The 18,871-nt window shown below is 35.9% G+C and overlaps 2 protein-coding genes across 2 annotated transcripts; one reads left to right on the top strand and one right to left on the bottom strand.

Moving 5' to 3' along the window:
• The first annotated feature begins 1,090 nt into the window (after positions 1 to 1,090).
• LOC121737223 (tumor susceptibility gene 101 protein) lies at positions 1,091 to 2,462 on the top strand. The gene has a single exon (XM_042128832.1). It carries the CDS (start codon positions 1,183 to 1,185, stop codon positions 2,371 to 2,373), a length of 1,191 nt encoding a protein of 396 aa, XP_041984766.1. The 5' UTR covers positions 1,091 to 1,182; the 3' UTR covers positions 2,374 to 2,462.
• Positions 2,463 to 4,871: 2,409 nt separating this feature from the next.
• LOC121737218 (serine--tRNA ligase, cytoplasmic) lies at positions 4,872 to 13,124 on the bottom strand. The gene is made up of 9 exons (XM_042128825.1): positions 13,115 to 13,124; positions 12,225 to 12,597; positions 11,674 to 11,890; positions 10,903 to 11,063; positions 9,431 to 9,612; positions 9,053 to 9,143; positions 7,862 to 8,118; positions 6,287 to 6,413; positions 4,872 to 5,025 (listed from the first exon to the last, which is right to left on the bottom strand). Exons 2-9 carry the CDS (start codon positions 12,543 to 12,545, stop codon positions 4,894 to 4,896), a joined length of 1,488 nt encoding a protein of 495 aa, XP_041984759.1. The 5' UTR covers positions 12,546 to 12,597; positions 13,115 to 13,124; the 3' UTR covers positions 4,872 to 4,893.
• Between the last annotated feature and the right edge of the window lie 5,747 nt (positions 13,125 to 18,871).

Here is an 18,871-nt window from a genome sequence, read left to right as displayed (position 1 = left end):
CGATTAAAAAGGTTAATGCAACGCGAAAGTTTAAAATGTTATCCCTGTCAAAAACTTCTCATTTTCTATACAAAGCCGCGCTTGACAACATCTGACACCTTATTGTTAATCGCGGTTTATATAGAAAATGACAAGTTTTTGACAGGGAGTCAATGACTGCTACCGCCCAGTTACGCCGAGTGGACATTAGTAGCCGCGAGCACAAACTCTAAGCAGCGAGACTCGAGACTCGAGAGTGAAACGGGGCCGGGGACCGCAAAAGCAACACTTCGCGGTGACGCAGGCCGCGGCACTCTGTGTTTTTTTTTTAATGAAATAAGGGGGCAAACGAGCAAACGGGTCACCTGATGGAAAGCAACTTCCGTCGCCCATGGACACTCGCAGCATCAGAAGAGCTGCAAGTGCGTTGCCGGCCTTTTAAGAGGGAATAGGGTAATAGGGGAGGGTAGGGAAGGGAAGGGAATAGTTGAGGGTAGGGAAGGGAATAGGGTAGGGGTTAGGGGATTGGGCCTCCGGTAAACTCACTCACTCGGCGAAACACAGCGCAAGCGCTGTTTCACGCCGGTTTTCTGTGAGAACGTGGTATTTATCCGGTCGAGCCGGCCCATTCGTGCCGAAGCATGGCTCTCCTACGTATAGTAGTGTGTGACACGTTGTGGCCAGTATACTTTCAAGTTTCAACTTTCAAGTATGAAATTCGTGTAAGGTGGTGAGTGGCGACTGGCGACTGGCGACTCAGAGACTGGCGAGTGGCGACTGGTGAGCGCCGAGCCTTACACGGTACAGCCGGCCCGTGCTAGATAACTGCTACGGTCTACGCGGTACGCCACCGGCACGCGGCAGCCCGCTGCCCACTGCGCAGGCAACCCGGCTCACGGCTGCGACGTGTACAAACTACAAATTCAAAATACCTAGCGGCTAGCATCACTATCAAGCATGGTCATCAAAATTTAGCGGATTAGTCATTAGATTAGACTCGTCATTAACTCATTAGTCATTACCTACTCATTGTCCCTTATCCATTTTATGAATTCTTGAAAAAAAAATCTGACAGTTAATATTTTGACAATTGATTAATTGATGACAAATTTTTATGAAAAATAAAAATCCTAGTTTTTTGTGAATTTGATGTGAATTGTTGTGGTTTTATTCTCAAGTTGCATCGAATAATCCAACTTAATCATGGCCAACGACGAAGCAGCTATAAAATCGTATCTAGCTAAATACAAACACCGAGATTTTACGACTCGAGAGGTCATGTCTCTTATCCAAGTTTATCGTAGTCTTACCTACCGTTTAGAAGTCTTTGTATTCAATAATGGTACAAGAAAGAATCTTCTCAATTTGGAGGGCACAATACCAGTGACTTACAAAGGTGCAGTCTACAATATTCCCGTTTGTATATGGCTTATGGATACTCACCCTCAAAACGTACCTTTGTGTTTCGTCAAGCCAACAGCAGATATGACAATAAGAGTTTCGAAATATGTCGACAGTAACGGGAAAGTGTACCTTCCATATTTACACGAATGGAATCCTAATGGCTCCAATTTAATGAAACTTGTGCAATCTATGATAGCTGCTTTTGGGGAGCTACCTCCTGTGTATTCTAAACCTCGAAACGAAATGCCGATGCCATATCCTCCAACTTTTCCGACGACCTTTCCACATCCTCAGTATCCTAGTCAGCCGGGTCCAACGTTCATGCCGCATGTTAGACCCACAGCTGAAATGCCCACATACCCTAACTTTGGCTTGCCCTACCCACACCCGGGCACGGCTAATGGAAGTCAGTTTCCAACTCCAGCAAATCCTCTTCCATATCCAACATTCAACTATGGATCTAGTCCCGAAGTTGCCGGAGGCACAATTACAGAGGAGCATATAAAAGTATCTTTGCTGTCTGCGGTCGAAGATAAACTGAGAAGGCGTTTGAATGAACAGTCTCAGCAGTCTCAAGCGGAACTGGAAACCTTACGTCGCACAGCACAAGAGCTACAGGAGGGTAAAATGCGACTGGAGGATATTTTGGCCAGATTACAAAAGGAGAGGAGTGATTTAGACAAGAACATAACCATTTTACAAGAAAAAGAGAAGGAGCTTCAGTCAGCCGTGGAACGCTTAGGGGAACAGGAGGGAGTCGATGTGGACGAAGCTGTCGTTACGACTGCACCTCTGTACACACAACTAATGAACTCCTTTGCCGAGGAAGCCACACTAGAGGATGCTATCTACTATATGGGTGAGGCCTTACGTAAAGAGGTCATTGATCTTGACACATTTTTGAAACAAGTACGTACTCTTGCACGTCGTCAGTTCACATTGAGAGCTTTAATGCAGAAATGTCGGCAAAAGGCCCAGCTTGCATGCTAATTCTGCTATTTTTTAATGGACAGATTGAACAATTATTTAAATAATATCAATATTGTATTATAAATTGTAATACAAATTACAATAGAAAATGAAAGCAGGAAATTCATAGGCTTGTAGTTATTATTTTTACAATGAATAACATAAATATTTTGATATTTTTTATTTAGTGATGTCATAAATTATTGTACAATTTTTGTTTTTGAAAGTAAAGAAGTGTTCAAAAAAGATTAAAAGTTATAACATTATCTAAAAAAATCATAATTTAGAATGTAATCAAAAGCACTTGTATTGTGTAAGTAGTTGCTTGTTCATTAGGACTGTAGGAATAATTTCGAACAGACAATACAATGTTGACATAACTTCATTAAATTACTGTTGTGATTTTTCAAGTTGAAACAAAAACATAGCTTTAAACCAGAATCCCAATTCTGTTATATTAATCAGACATCAATACAGCTTTGATTCAATTAGGATCCTATTACACTGCCTTAGCATTATTTTATCTGAATGGTTTTGTTTTTTGGGAGGCTACCATTTTGTTATTCTACTATGGCAGCATCAAAACTGTATTATCGAAAGATTATTTAGCAGAATTGCCACTTTCCCCTACAATGTGCTGGACATATTACTGATAATATTAACTTATTTCCACAATGTTGCACTGTAGTTTATCATTATGACTGTAGGTGCAATAGCTTCCCTACCTGGGAAGTTCACACAGAAATATTATCAGTTGAGGAAAGTGTTCTGGTCTGCAAATTTTGCCCTCCAGACCCAGAAATAAAAATAAAATTTGTGGATTATTCTTTTTCCCAAATTTTTATTCTCATAAGTCTTAACAGTCATGTTCAAATAAAGACTAAAATTATGATATTAAGTAACACATGCTTTGTGAAATGCAAAATCACTGTTGTAGTTTTTACACATATACATAGATAAGATGGTATATGTGCTATGATAAGGCATGATATGTGTTAGAAAATATCTAGGGAATGGTTTATGGTGTAGTATAATATATTATATTCTGTTGATTTAAGCCAAGCACACATGGGCGACAATCATAATAGTTTTCGTTGTTCAATCACCATTTGACACAGACTAGCAAACATTTTGTATGGTCCTGGTCTGTGCAAAAAACAGGAATGCTTATTAAGATAGAGTGAGTTGATTGAATGTAAATGGAGGGTGTCGAAAACATAGATTTAACATACTGTCAGCTACATAAAGTCTTCAAATAACAGCCCCATGAGTGCTATGCTTGAAATTCACATGCAAAAATGTAGTTTACTGCTATCAAAATACCTACCATGTCACAGGTTGCTTTTTAATTGTAATTAATATATCTTTTCTATATTTAATCTCTTTATGCCACTTGTTTAAGTTTTATTATTTTAGTAAGTTGAGATTGTTGAGTTCCTACTCAATCCTGTCTGTCTCTGTCCTGTTCCTAAAATTTCTTAAGGAGTGGTCAGGCTTTTATGTATTAAAAGGAGTAACTTTGAGTAATAAAAAGTAAAATAAGTGGAAACCTCCTGTATTATCATTTTCATTCAAGGCTGTATTTTCATTCAAGGCTTTTAAAATCAAAGGAAGCTTTCTTCCTACTTGGAATAGTAATTCAAAAGTACCTGACCACCTGTATATACTTGTACACATCATGGTATATCTTATGTTTTATAAGGAAATGAACACTCACTTTTAAAAATGTTTTAGTGGTGGAAAATGACACATATTCATTAATCATTGATTGTGGAATGAAAAATGATTCTTTATCGCTGTAAAATTGCTACACGCTAGGTGCAACTAGAAATGTATTCTGATAAGATTATAAGGCAATAGAAACAGCGATTTTATTTTGCTTTTAATTAGCTATATTTTGTGCAAGATCTATTCAACTTATAGCTGATTAGAAATGTTTGCATAATATGAATATTTGATATCATGATCTGTATATATCTTTTAGTTTAGTCCTAAATTGTAATAATATATTATCAGTGTATCATGTATATCACTTTTTGTACTCGGCTGTACGCTGAAGAGCATTGAATAAAGGAAATGTACAATGTTTGTGTTTTCATAAAAAGGTGTGCATTTTTGGAATATTAAGAAATAAAAGTAGTTCATTCTCAGCAAATCATTTAATAAAATATAAAATTATATCAGCTTAAGCTAAAATATAATTTCTATAAAAATTGAAATGCTCATGGAATAGCTTGCTTTAGCATAAATAGTTTCAGAGAGAACTGTCTAAATTCAACAAAATTTTACATCGTAACAGGCATAATATTCATTTATAAAAGCCACATGATTAAAAAATAACATGGGATGTATTTCAAGTTGCTGTTTTATGATTTGTATTTTAAAAATTAACTAAACAATAAATAAAAGTAGGCATTTTCCAATCTTGAAATACTAGTAAGTATTTATTAATTTTTTTGTGATATTTTCGATATAATATCACAGGCATACAGGCATTATTTGCACCACTTTTCATAAGGTGTCTTGAGAATGAGGATGAGATTATTTCTTTTCTTGTTTCTTTCCTTTCTTGGCTGCGGCGGCGGCTGCCTCGACGTCTATGGGCGCTGGTTTGACGAACGGAATCAAATCCTTATATTGTTCAGGTAGATACGGCTTAAGCGCTTCTGGTACCTGCAAAAAAAGAAATAGTTAGTCGATTGTACAAAAAAAGTTAAAAAAATAGAGAGTAAATAAACCAACAACAGTAGTCTCGTAATGTTGATAAACACATAAACAACCAAATAAAAAAAGCAAAAACTAGATAAAAATATAACTTCTGGGACGTAACTGTTTACAATCAAAAGCTCATCTGCACAGGCGACTTATCACAGATATGAGTGAGACAGCACTAGAAAATGACAAAACAAAATTACGAGAATTTGTTTTCAGAGGCCACCCCTCTGACTGTGTTCCTGTTATCATAGGCATCTAAGATTGGGTTGCACCAGAGGCGTGGTTAAAGTTAAAGTTATGGTTATGAACTTTAACTTTGACCACAGAATTTGACAAAGGACGTTGGTTGTCCGACAAGGCTTTATAAGAACGTGGGCGGGGGCGCTGCTGGTAAAGGAGAACTGTCAAAAATGGCGTTTTTGTATGATAACAGCGTTAGTTCCTTTTTTCGCCACGTGCATTTAAAGCCTTGTCGAGCTCTATAGTTATGGTCGTCTTGATGGCGTATTTTTAACTTTAACCAAAGATTTGAAATTTTGCATTGAAGTTAAATTTACAGTTATAGTTAAAGTAAGTTGGTGCAACCCACCCTAAAATTATTTGTATGAAAATTTTGACAGCCAACATCGATTACATCGATTTTCGACTATGCCACTGTCACATATATTCAAAGTAACGAGGCAATTTCATACACATTTTAACATTTTCCAGGAGTTATGTGCCTTAGCGGGTCCCTAGACGAGAAATTTTATGGCGCAATATTACGTATTGCGTAATATTATTGACCGTCTATGATTGATATTGAACATTGCGCGCCTACAATCTAATTGTTAAATAAACTTCAATAAAATTGAAGCTTGATATTGACAATACAGTTGATCGTCTAGGCCCGCTATCCCCAACCCGCGGCCCGCCGGGATTTTATTTGTGACCCGCGTGATGTTAAACAATTATTTTGAAATCCACGCCCACGGCAAAATAACGTAAAATCTACGTGATAGTCGTTAAATTTTTTCCACTTTTAAAGACACCAAGACCAAAACATGTTTGTGGCCCGCATGAAAAAAAGGTTGGGGACCACTGATCTAGGGCCCTAGGGGCCGACTTAGGTACAAAACTCCTAGAAAATGTTAAAATTTGTATGAAATTGCCTCGCCATTTGATTTTAGAAGGAAGTCATGCAGGTGTCTCAAACATTTTTCCCGGTGCTATAACTCACCACAATGCCGTCATCGGTCTGGTGCGTCTCGAGCAGCGCGCAGATGACGCGCGTGGTGGCGCACATGGTCGCGTTCAGCATGTGCACGTATTCCGTCGCCGCATTCATTTTCTTCGTCTGTCCGTACCTGAGTAACATTGATAAAATCGATAAAATTCTTACTCAATAAATAACGGGTGATATTATTTTTGAGTTTTTAGTAGGATACAAAATGTTTGAGCAATAATATAAAAAAAAAAAAACTTTAGAGGTGTCAAGGGGCACCCGGATAGAACGAAGTTATAATTAAGAAATTTAAAAAAACCCCCGCCAAAACAACTTTAAAAAGTAATGAAATAATATTTACTGCCTTTGAGTTCAAATAATTCCTAACTTGTGTAAAGTAATATTTTAGTCCATAATTGTTGTCACGGTGTGTCGGGGGACCGTCAAGTAAACTACAATCTACAACCGCCAAGTCGCTGATTACCTATCTCGATTCAGATCGCTGTGAATTGATCCTTAAACTTGTTATGCGAAATCAAACATCTATATTAGCGGTCCCCCGACACACCTTGACAACAATTATGGACTAAAATATTACTTTACACAAGTTAGGAATTATTTGAACTTAAAGGCAGTAAATATTATTTCATTACTTTTTAAAGTTGTTTTAGCGGGGTTTTTTTTAAATTTCTTAATTTAATTTTATTTCATACTTTTTAAACTTGTGTTGGTTATAGTGCAGAATAATTCCTATGAACAGAATCAGATTCTCATGATTACCATCTATCAATGTCCTTTTCGATGAGGCCGTTAATATGAGCCCAAACATGAAACCTCCACTTTGGGTTCATAAGAAGCTCGGTTCGGAAATGTCACGAACTAGAATGAAATATAAAACCCATCAAACGACTACAAGTTGCTAACGGCCTTTCGTGAACTAGATAAACCCTGATTGTCCAGCACTGAGCAGGCTGATGATGATGAATTATAGCTAAGAACACTCTCGATCATGTCAGCTTTCAAACAAAAAAAACTAGATCAAAATCGGTCCACCCGTTTGGATGCTACGATGCCACGGACAGATACACACACAGACAAACAGACACGTCAAACTTATAACACCCCTCTTTTTTGTCGGGGGTTAAAAAAAAACAAAAAAGGGAGAGAGAGACAAAGAGAAACACGCGCTACCGCATAGCTTACAATACAAGTATAGCATTATGCTCTAGTTATAATATACCGATTACCGACACTTTTGTGTCATATCCTTACAACTTTTTCCGTCTAGCCCCCTTTCGCAACGCGCGATAAGGAACTTCATTCCAATAATCCAGCTTTAGCTAATTTATATTTGCTTTAGTTAATTGCTATGTATATATATAAAAATGACACATTGTTATTTAGGATTCATAGATATATGATTCATCTTCTCATAACCATGACTCAACAACTAGTTCTCTTAGAAAAAAAACAAAAACCATGATCTCAGACTCATCACTCAGCGACCTTCTGCCACATGATTACGCACGCCTGATAGAATATACACCATGTGGTATGTTTTAGCATCCTCAGTATAACTCTTTGACTCACCTGACCAATAACCGTCTGGCCTGATACTCCAAGCAGTTGCTGCAGCTGACGAGCTCCCTGAACGCGCCCGAGCCAGGGAACCATGCTTCAAGGTCGAACTTCTTGGCGGCCGCATGGTTGAGCGCCCCTGACACGATGTTGACCACGCGGTAGGGGAGGCCGAGGTCTTGGCAGAACTTCTCAGCGTTGTCAATCATCTCGTCCATCATTTTCCAGGAGGCGTTGTCGCGGGGAGAGGTCAATACGAACTGTTCGACCTGGAAGAATGGATAAAATTGTCACAATTATGTTAACCCATCAATCCCCAATTGAAAATCTATTGTGTCTGCGATTCCCACAATGGAGGTGCTACCACTATTATTAAGTTACTATTATGTTCGAAAAAATCGAAAAGACAATGTCTGAGGTAAATTTTGATCTACAGCAAGATAACTTCGAATAACACTGTTTTCTCCATCCCAGGTTCGAAATCATCATCAAGTGATCGAAACTCCAATTTTTGCAGTAACGTGATTCCCGAGTTTTAGTTTTTATGTCTTGTATAAGGCTGTTTGTACAGCGACACGACGCTGCAATCTTTTAAAAAACCGCAGAGGTAGACACAACATAATGAAATGTCGTTTTAGATGGGAGACAGTAGATTAATTGTCTACTTTTCTTGCGTTTAGCGGTGAGGCGTTTGTGTGAACAGCCTTAATCAGTTAGCATCAAAAATATCAAGTACTACCAGAGAAGTTGATTCATAGACAGATGGCAGACCTGAGTAACTTGATCGGGTTATGTCAAGCCCATAAAGTTAATATACCTAGCGGAATAGAGAAACAAAGGCCTGAGCAAGCGAGATGTCACTATCAGTAACACTGCATGGTAAAAAGAGACGTGTGATATATGACAGCAGCACAATGTTTTGACGTTCAGTCGGCACGTGCCGCACGTTGACAATTTAATCTCATAGAAATCATGTTCAATCATGCTTGTGTAAGTGTATACGGTACACATATTTTTACACACAGATGAAACCAATTTCGGTTTCGTTTGACAGCTCGAGATTGTTGCTCTATTCCGCTAGGTATATTAACTTTATGGTCAAGCCCAACCAACAAATAATATCACGTGCGTCTAATACTGACTAAACCAACCGTTATGCACAATGCACATACAGTCATACATAATAATATTTGTGCAAGATACCTTTTCAAACTGGTGTACTCGGAAGATGCCGCGAGTGTCGCGCCCATGAGAGCCTACCTCTTGTCGGAAACAGGTCGAGATGCCGGCGTATCTGAAAATTGTTATAAGACTTATTAGTCTCATTGACATTAACTAGCTTAATAAAATACAAAACATTATACTTCAACACGCAGACTCCGAGAAATTGGGTGATGGATTGATACAATGGAAGAAAGAGTGATACAGGAGCCTTATGATAGGTAGGTTGCTAAAGGTTAAACCAGCATTTATTACCTACAAGCTTAGTTTTTTTTTAATTCAAATTTTTGACAAGCCTTATAATGCACTTGGCATCTAGCTTAAGTAGTTTAAAAGGGAAAAAAAATCAAAACACATTACTTGATGGGTAACGAAGCTTCCGGTATCCACTCGTCTCTGTGGAAGGCGGCTATGGGCTGCTCGGAGGTGGCTATCAGGTACTTCTCCTCGACTCCGGCATCTCCTTTGTTCTCTGAGCTCTTGCCGACCACCTTGTACAGCTCCTCGTCAAACTGGGCGAGTTGAGCAACTTCTTGCATCACCTAAAATATTAATAATTCAAATTAGGGATGTTGTCTTTTTTTTTCACATCCACAGATGCAGATTTTAAGAGGCTCCCATCCACGGATGCGGATGTGCACCTGTACATGAAACTTAAGTGTTGGTTTGGTAGGGTGAAAAAACACAGTAATATATTTTATCCTTTCTTTATGTAAATAATAAAGTAGTGAGTGAATTACTACGTCCGATTAATCATTAGTAATTAAATTCAAATTATTAGTAATTAAATTCAAAGTGTCTAGCTGTTACCTCTTCAGGCTAAAATATTTTAAAATGAAATATTGGCTAACATAGGACATATATTTATTTATATAAATTTATTGCGCGACTGAAGTTGCTGGCAACATCTAGCATTAGTAGTACAGTAGACCCTCGGTAATCCGGCCCCTGGTTAATCGGGCGCCCCTTGTAATCCGACATGCCTATTATTGGTTAATTTAGGTACATAAACATTATCTCGCTGATCCGAAGTACCTAGCTTTAGGAAAATGATTTGTAGTATAGATAAAACTTAAAAAATTTGATTATAAGGTATTGTAATGTGTAAAAATGTATGGAGTACTCTTTAATCCGACACGGCTGTGCAACACGCTTGTCGGACTATATTATAGTAAAAAAACCTTGCCTTATTTTATCGTCGTGACTTACGATAACGACTGTCAAGTGACGATTATGTTGCTAAACTACATAATAACTAATAAAAATGTTTGATTCAAGATTGGCCATGTCATTTTAAGAATACAAGTGCTTAGAAAAGGCTTCTTTCCCCATGTTAATAATAATAGTATTTTAAAAAGATAAAACCGACTTCAAATTGTACGTAATTAAGAATTAAAATTCCGTATCTCAAAAACTACTGAACCGATTTTGAAACTTGCAGTATTCCCTAAGTAAAACAATACCTGGTACAATAAAAAAAGAACCACTTAAATCGGACTTGTAGTTCCGGAGATATGCTTGCACAAACATAAAAACATACATACATACACTTTTGAAATTCGGAGCATTTATTCAGAAGCTGTTATAGATTAACATATACAAAATTAAATTAATTCAATTAAGAAATAAAAAAAACTGGGCAGTTCTGGAAATATTACATACATATGCGTCAAATTGATAACCTCCTTTTTTTGAAGTAAATAATATTCTGTTATGTAAAAAAATTGCTATAAAAACTACAATGCAGTAGCATACTTATATAAATCTATAATTTATATACTACTACAATATAGTTACCTAAAATGGTTAGATAATTATCTAAAATACTATACCTCTTTCTTCATAAAGAATGGTGTGTAGAGTGGAGTATACCCTCGTTCCAGGAGTCTTCTCAGAGATAACTGAATTAGGGCATGTTCTAGGAACACCGCAGGACCCTTCAGGAAGTAGCTTCTGCCACCAGCAACTGCACAACCTCTCTCAGAATCCACACCTTAAAAGATTAGTTGATGTAATAATATTAGACAAATGTAGATTATTTTTTGCCTTATTGTAGTTGGAAATTGCAATAAGTAAACTATATTGGCAGGTGAGATGTATAGGTTGGTACAACAAGATGAAAAAGAAAGCCAGTTCATAACTTCATACATCAAACTCTTATAATAACCTCTTGCCCTAAGAGCAATTATTCAAAAAGTAAAAAAAAAACATATCTCAAATAAAATCAATTATTATACTTCAGTATAAATCAATTGACACCTCATTTATTAAAATTGAATCAGTTAGTATCCGGTGTATGTATGTATTATATTTCTATGGTTTTTAGGGTGCTACTGTAGTGGATAATTTCATAAAAATTGTTTTGTTTAAAAGTGAACATAATACTGAAAATAGTGAATAAACACAATATGCTATTGGCATTGGCATTCACAAAGAAAATTAATAAATTGTTTACACAGATGATTATTAACCAACATGAAATTTTGCACAACAGATTGATTGTTAAGATATTATGTACTTTGCTTGTTTGTTGGATGTTTTAAGCCACATTTTATTATAGAAATTTATTATTATGATTTTATAGGATTTAGGTAAACACTCACCATCTATCATACAAATGAGATCTACATGGGAATACTTTTTCTTCATTGTACAGTCACCAAAAGTCCTTTCCACTGCATTGTGGTCTTCATCATCGTCAACTGGTACTGACTCGTGGAGATGATTGCCTACTTCTCTGAGAGCAGCGGAACGGGTCTTCTCAGCAGCAATCCTTTCTTGCTCATTTTTTACAATAGCATCATCAATTAGTAATCTGACCTGAAATTTCATTACATTTACACATAATTACACTTTTTTACATCTAAGTAACTAAGAAAAATAATATCCACCAACATAATATTCATGACTGACAACAAAATTTGGTGAAAATTTTATCATGTAAAATGAATTAAGTATTAAATATTTTGTAACCTTTTGGTCTTTGTATCAATGCAAGGAAGACCTAAAATTTAGATAAACAATTCACACTACCAGGCATTGTGTACTGTGAGCATATGTTACATATTAATATGTTCCAGGTGTAAGTACTAATATAAATATTATTATATTACTAAGTAGTAAAATTACATCAAATACTACATTGCAACCGTACCTTCTTGATCTGATTAACAGTGAGAGGTCGGAGTTGGTCACCAGTGAGGTTAATAAGGTTATCGGCCACGTCCTGAGGAACAGGCTCGTCCTCCGCGCCGGCCGGCTCCTTGGCCTTCATCTTCGCGCCGATTTCCTTGCTGCACACATTCTTCAGTTTGTTCAAGTTGTCGGCGTCGTGGCGAAGCCGTCTCCAGAGTGTGTCCTGCTCCACAACTGTGTCCACGAGACCTACGTCTTTGAACCTCTTGCGCTGGTTTTCGCGAATTTTGTCCGGGTCACCATCTTTGTCGGCGCGAAACAGATCTAAGTCTAGAACCATGTTAGTATGTTTTTATTCAATTTATTAGAGAATTTAAATAAAATTGCAATTTGCAATGCTCTTGCACCACTTTTCACTACTTTTGACAGCAAATGACAAGTTATTGATGACGTATGGGTGACGTTGACAACAATATATTTTTTACCATCATTAATTTTATGCTAATGATAAACGGTATGAATCCTCTCATTCCTAAGTTACATACCTATCTCAACTGTTCCACTCTTCATCTTACTGGACTCGCAAAGACCCTCCTTGTCTACTTAAAAGTTATCAAAAATTCACTAGCTTACCCTGTCCCGTGTACCAAAATAAATTGCTCCCTATTATATGAAGTTCCTTGTATTTCCCTTAGCTCTGGCATCCCTAAGTACTCTCCATCTGCCAACCATGCCAACAGTCAATTTAAAGAGATTATTAATTCTGTATATAAAAATTGGTATCACATTTACACTGATGCGTCTAAACTTGTGTGGATACCAAAAGTCAATGTCATTTTAAATTTCAAATTGCCTGCTACATCCTCAATGTTTTCAGGGGAAGCTGTAGCAATTCTAGAGGCTCTATCCTTTATAGAATCTCACCGCCTTAATAATTCTGATATTTTTTCTGACTTACAAAGTTGCCTTCAGGCTATATTGGCTAACCCTTTTCGTTTTAAATTTAAATATCCATATATAGTTAAAATAAGACATATTCTTTTTAAATGCCACTCACAAAATATTCGGGTTGAGATGGTTTGGATACCTGGACACAGCGGTATAGTAGGCAACGAAAGCGCTGACTATTATGCAAAGCAAGCTATTTTCACAGGCGGTCCTGGCCACTCCAAAATTTACTGTAACGATCTTATCTCATTAGCTAAAGAACATTTGCTGACTGATTGGAATGCGCATTGGAGAAAGGGTTAAGGGTACTTTTTTTTTTCATTGCAAAGCCAGGTACCAGTTAAGCCTTGGTTTTTTAAATACAGGAAAGCTAAAAAGTCTGCAACCTCCACAGTTTGTCGATTACGTTTAGGCCACTCCTGTACTCCTGTTTTCCTCAACAAAATTAGGGTTAGAGATTCGTCGTTATGTGAGTGTGGACTTGACGAAGGCTCTACTGAACATATTTTCTTTAGTTGCCCAAACCGTCTTTCTTCACTGTACGATTCACTACCCCCTAATATCCCTCGCCCTACTGATTTCCCTAGTTCATACTTCTTTTGTAGATATTCTGTGTACCTTTATTAACAATAATAATATTAAATTATAGATTTGTGTATATACTTACGTGCTAATACTAACAAACTAATTTTTTGCATGTTTTGTATTGTTTCAGATCTATTTTATTAAGGAAATGATTTCACGAGTCGCGAGTTGAACTTTTGTACCCGGTTTTTAACGTCTTTTTCTACCTTGTACTTTCACATACGCCAGTAATAATTTAAAATGCAAAGTTTTCACCACCGACAACAAAAGTCTTGGTTTTTAACATAGACATAATATATACTGTCGTAGACATATATTATGTCTATGGTTTTTTACATAGCATAATATATACATAGACATAATATATTAGCATATATTATGTCTATGGTTTGGATTTTCGGGAGTGGCGGGAAAAGTAGAAAATTTTTCAGCACTGAAAATTTAATTTGATTTTTATTGTTAAAAGTTGCATAATTGTAGGATATTTGTCGTATTGTATATATTTTTTAATTGTATATAATTATTTCTTCGTATTGTTGGTAAGTTTTTTAATTATATAAAAGTCCCTTCACGGGACCAGGCGCGCCGCGATGTCTCAGCGGCCGTCCAAACGGAAGAAGAAGAGACCAATATCGTCTAGTCCGGTGGATGATCAGGCTGAGTCGAGTAGCTCTGAACAGTCTGAGCCCACAGAGGAATTTAGCAAATATGCTCCTTATAGAGTAAATGATTACAGCCGTCGCTATCCAGAGGACAGCGCAGCTGGATTTGAATTTGTAGTCTTCGTGGAAAGCACAGGTGAAACTCCTATAGGTACTCGCGACCTCATGGGTTTAAGTCGTATTTTCCAACAATCGATTAAGGGAATATCTTTCTTGAGAAAAATTAATAAATTCAAAGTTGGAGTCTATTTTAATCGGCCGAACTTAGCTAACGCATTTCTTGAAAATACTACTTTTTTACGAGACCAACATTTAAAAGCAAGCATTCCAGCTGGTAGCACGGAGTTGACTGGTGTCATCAACTCCGTACCGACCGAAATGTCCAATCAAAAAATTTATAAAGCAATTTCGAGTAGTCCAAAAAGGGTAATATGTGTACGTAGAATAATGAGAAAAGCTAAGGTTAACAACAGCTTTGAGCTGCAACCAACGCAATCAGTGGCAATTACATTTTCGTGCTCTACATCATTGCCTGAATATGTTTTAATAAATATGTGGCGATTTCCTGTTACGACATATATTCCACCAGTGAAACAGTGTTATAAATGTTTAAGATACGGACATTTAGCAAAGTTTTGTAAGAATGCAGAGCGTTGCTCGATATGTGCCGAGGCTCACAATTATAAAAACTGTACTCAAAGCCCAGATAAAGCTGTTTGCGTACATTGCAAAGGTAGCCATTTATCTATATCTGGAGAATGTAGAGTTAAAAAAATGAAAATAGAAGAAAATAAAAAAAAGTATACAACTACATCATATGCAGACCTTTTTAATAATAAATTACAAAATTTCCCTTCATTGAATGAAAACACAAATAGTAAAGACTTATTAAATGTACTTCTCTCAAATAAAAACGCACTTACGTTACTCACAGAATGTTTAATTAAAGCTATTACTCTGAACAAGACTCAAAATGCAAGCATAAACTCACAGCTTCTTTCAGAAACAATAAAAGAAACTATAAAAGAAAAAAATAACAATCTTTCACATTCTCTGCCCAAGTAAATATTATGCAATGGAACAGTCAAAGCTTGCCAAGTAATAAATATGAACTACAAAAATTTCTATTAGATAATTCCATCCACATTTGTATAATTAGTGAAACGTGGCTCAAACCACATATCACATTTAACATGAAAGGATACGCTATTGTGAGAAATGACTGTGGTAATAATCACAATGGAGTAGCCATATTAATTCATAACACTATAGTCTATAACAAAATTAATACATTTTATGATGATTCTTTACAAAATATTGTTGTTCAGATTCAAATTTTTCAGAAACAAATTTCGATTGTAAGTTTTTACAGCCCAGGAAGCTGTACTCCTGAATTTAATAAGAAAAAATTTAATGATTTAATACACACTATTCCGAAACCGATAATTTTGGCTGGAGACTTTAACGCGTATCATACTTTATGGGGTTGCGGCAAAGTTGACGCGCGAGGGAGAGATATTGTTGATGTCGCTGATGAGAATGATTTGGTTCCCTTGAATGATGGACGTCCAACCACTGTAGGGTCGCATAGATGGAAGCCAAATGCACTAGATTTGACTTTTGTTTCGGCATCGTTAGCATTATTTTGTGAATGGCAAGTTTCTTCAGACTCGTTAGGTAGTTATCATTTACCAACTCTGACAACATTGAATCTTTCTCCATCATTCTCTCCCCATAGTAACTTGTCACAGACATTTGAAAGTTTTCCTCTTCACACGAATCTGAAAACAGTAAATTGGGATTTGTATGAAAAAACTGTTAATCAGAAATTAAAAAATTTTCAAATTGAAACATGCGATTTAATCGACAGTTATAATAGATTCTGTGCGCTTATAATTCAAACTGTTGATAAATGTGGCACATTTATCAACGGTTTGAATAAGCCTAAGTTCTGCACCCCAACTGTTAATTCTGTTTCTCAAAGTTCTGCCTGTAGTAACGTTAAAAAAAAGTTAAAATTCCATTAGTATGGTGGAATGAAAAATGTTCCAAGGCTGTACATGATTGTCGTCAAGCTTATGCGCGGTTTAAAGCGAATTCTTGTATTGACACTTTTGTCGAATTTAAGCGTCTTCAGGCGCATAAAAAACGCGTATTGAAACAAGAGCGAAGACTTTCTTGGGAAAACTTTTGTAAATCTGTTAGTAGATTAACTCCTATGAGCCAAATTTGGATGAAAATAAAAAAATTCAACCGAAGTTATACACCTAGAAGTAGTTTCATTGATAGTGAATGGATATTACAGTTTTTAAATAAATATACTCCAGTACCAAATAATTATAAGAACAGTAATTCCAATGTGACAACATCTCCAAATTCTTTTTTAGTAGATAGTTTTACATTTGAAGAGCTGAAAGCAGCCATAAAATCTCGTAAAGATTCTGCTTGTGGTCTAGATTGTTTATCTTACAAAATGTTTAAATTGTTAGACACCAAAAATATGAAGTTGTTCCTTAATCTATTAAATTCATTGTGGTGCCATTCCATGATTCCTGAACAGTGGAAAACAGATTGTCTCGTTCCAATATTAAAACCCGGAAAGGATATAAATGTTGCAGATTCATATAGACCTATAACTTTAAGTTCTTGTGTTGGCAAAATATTTGAACAGCTTATTAAACAGCGATTGGAATTTTTTATAGAAAGAAATCATATTTTACCTAGTAATCAGTTCGGTTTTCGGCGTGGCCGTTCGGCTAGAGAGAGCTTGAGTCATTTTTGTTTGGACATTCACAATGCTCTGTCTTGTAATTCAATATTGGTTGGTATTTTCTTTGATGTTGTTGGCGCATATAATAATGTCAATTTGGAAAAACTTTCAACTATTTTAACTTCTTTACAATTACCTGAAAAATTGGTAAATTGGGTGTATCATTTTCTTAGTGGTCGTAAATTATATGTGAAATTTGAAAATAAACTGATTGGTCCAAGGTATTCCTACAAAGGAATAAGTCAAGGTGGAATTCTCAGTCCTTTACTATTTATTTTGTATATACATAAGTTAAATATTGTCTTAGGTCAAAACATTACTAACCTACAGTTTGTAGATGACTTAACTATATATTGTACTGCAGACAAGTTGTCTGCAGCTATTGAAAATCTCAGAGTTGCTCTCCTCGGCCTTAAGGCCTATTATGATGATCTGGGCTTGGACATCAGCTCTGAAAAAAGCAAAGTTTTAGTTTTTTCAAAAAAACCTAGCAAAACAACAAACATTGTCCTACAATATGGAGATAGTATGTTAGCAGTTGACAAAACTGTTAGATTCTTAGGTGTGATTTTTCAGAACTCCTTCAAATTTAATAAATATATTGATTACTTAGCAAACAGGGCTTTAAAGGCTTGCAATATATTAAAGTCTTTAGCAGGCACATATTGGGGAGCTGATCCAAAAATTTTATTAATTCTTTACAAGGCTATTGTAAGAAGCCATTTTGAATATGGTTATGTATGCTTTGCTTCTATTCCACATTTTGTTGATAGACTAGATAAAGTTCAAAATAGGTGCTTACGGATTGTGCTTGGTGCGATGTGTTCCACACCCATTATATCAATGCAGGTTGAATGTAACATCCCTCCTTTGAAAATTCGCTTTAAATATTTAATATACAGGTTTTTGTTGAGAATTTCATCCATTAAAAATCATCCTCTTCTTGTAAAATTGCAGAGTGGTTCTTCTTCCTCTATTTTATTACATTACCTACCTGAAATTGTAAAAATAAAGCAAGACTATAACTTATATGAAAGTGACTTATGGCCTTGCTATATGAGCACATTTAGCTCTAAATATTTTCCACTAAAAATTGTAATTGATAATTCTTTGAAGTGCAAAGAAGATGTCTACCTTTTACTAAGTAACCTAGTTGGTTATCAACAAGTCTATACTGATGGTTCAAAGACTTCTGAGGCGGTATCAGCAGCCATATATATTAAACAGGATAAGAAAGGATATGGTATTAGGCTTCCAAATTTAACAAGTATTTTTACTGCTGAGTGTTTAGCAGTTCTGTCTGCATTAGAGTATATTGAAACTCAAGTTTATGATAAATGGATTATAGTGTCCGATAGTCTTAGCGTTCTTCAAAACTTAAATAACCCCAAATTTTGTGCTACAACTAACTATATTATCCATGATATTAGAGAAAAATATACAAAATTAACAACATTAAACAAAAAAAATATAGTTTTAGTCTGGTCACCGTCACATATTGGTGTTAAGGGAAATGAACAAGCCGATTTTTTAGCAAGAGCTATAACTACTTGTTCTCAGGAGCATTGTATTAAAAACATATGTCTTCCAGAATCTGACGTTTTAGTCAAAATAAAAGAAACCTTTAAAATCGAATTTACAAATTTTTGGAAACAGACCATGGAAACCAAAGGAAAATGGTATTCTAAGATTAAACAGGAG

Source organism: Aricia agestis, chromosome 20 (genome assembly GCF_905147365.1).
Source record: "Aricia agestis chromosome 20, ilAriAges1.1, whole genome shotgun sequence".
NCBI lineage: Eukaryota > Metazoa > Arthropoda > Insecta > Lepidoptera > Lycaenidae > Aricia > Aricia agestis.
Note: the sequence above shows the minus strand (reverse complement) of the source record. Positions and strands in the feature narration are given on the sequence as shown.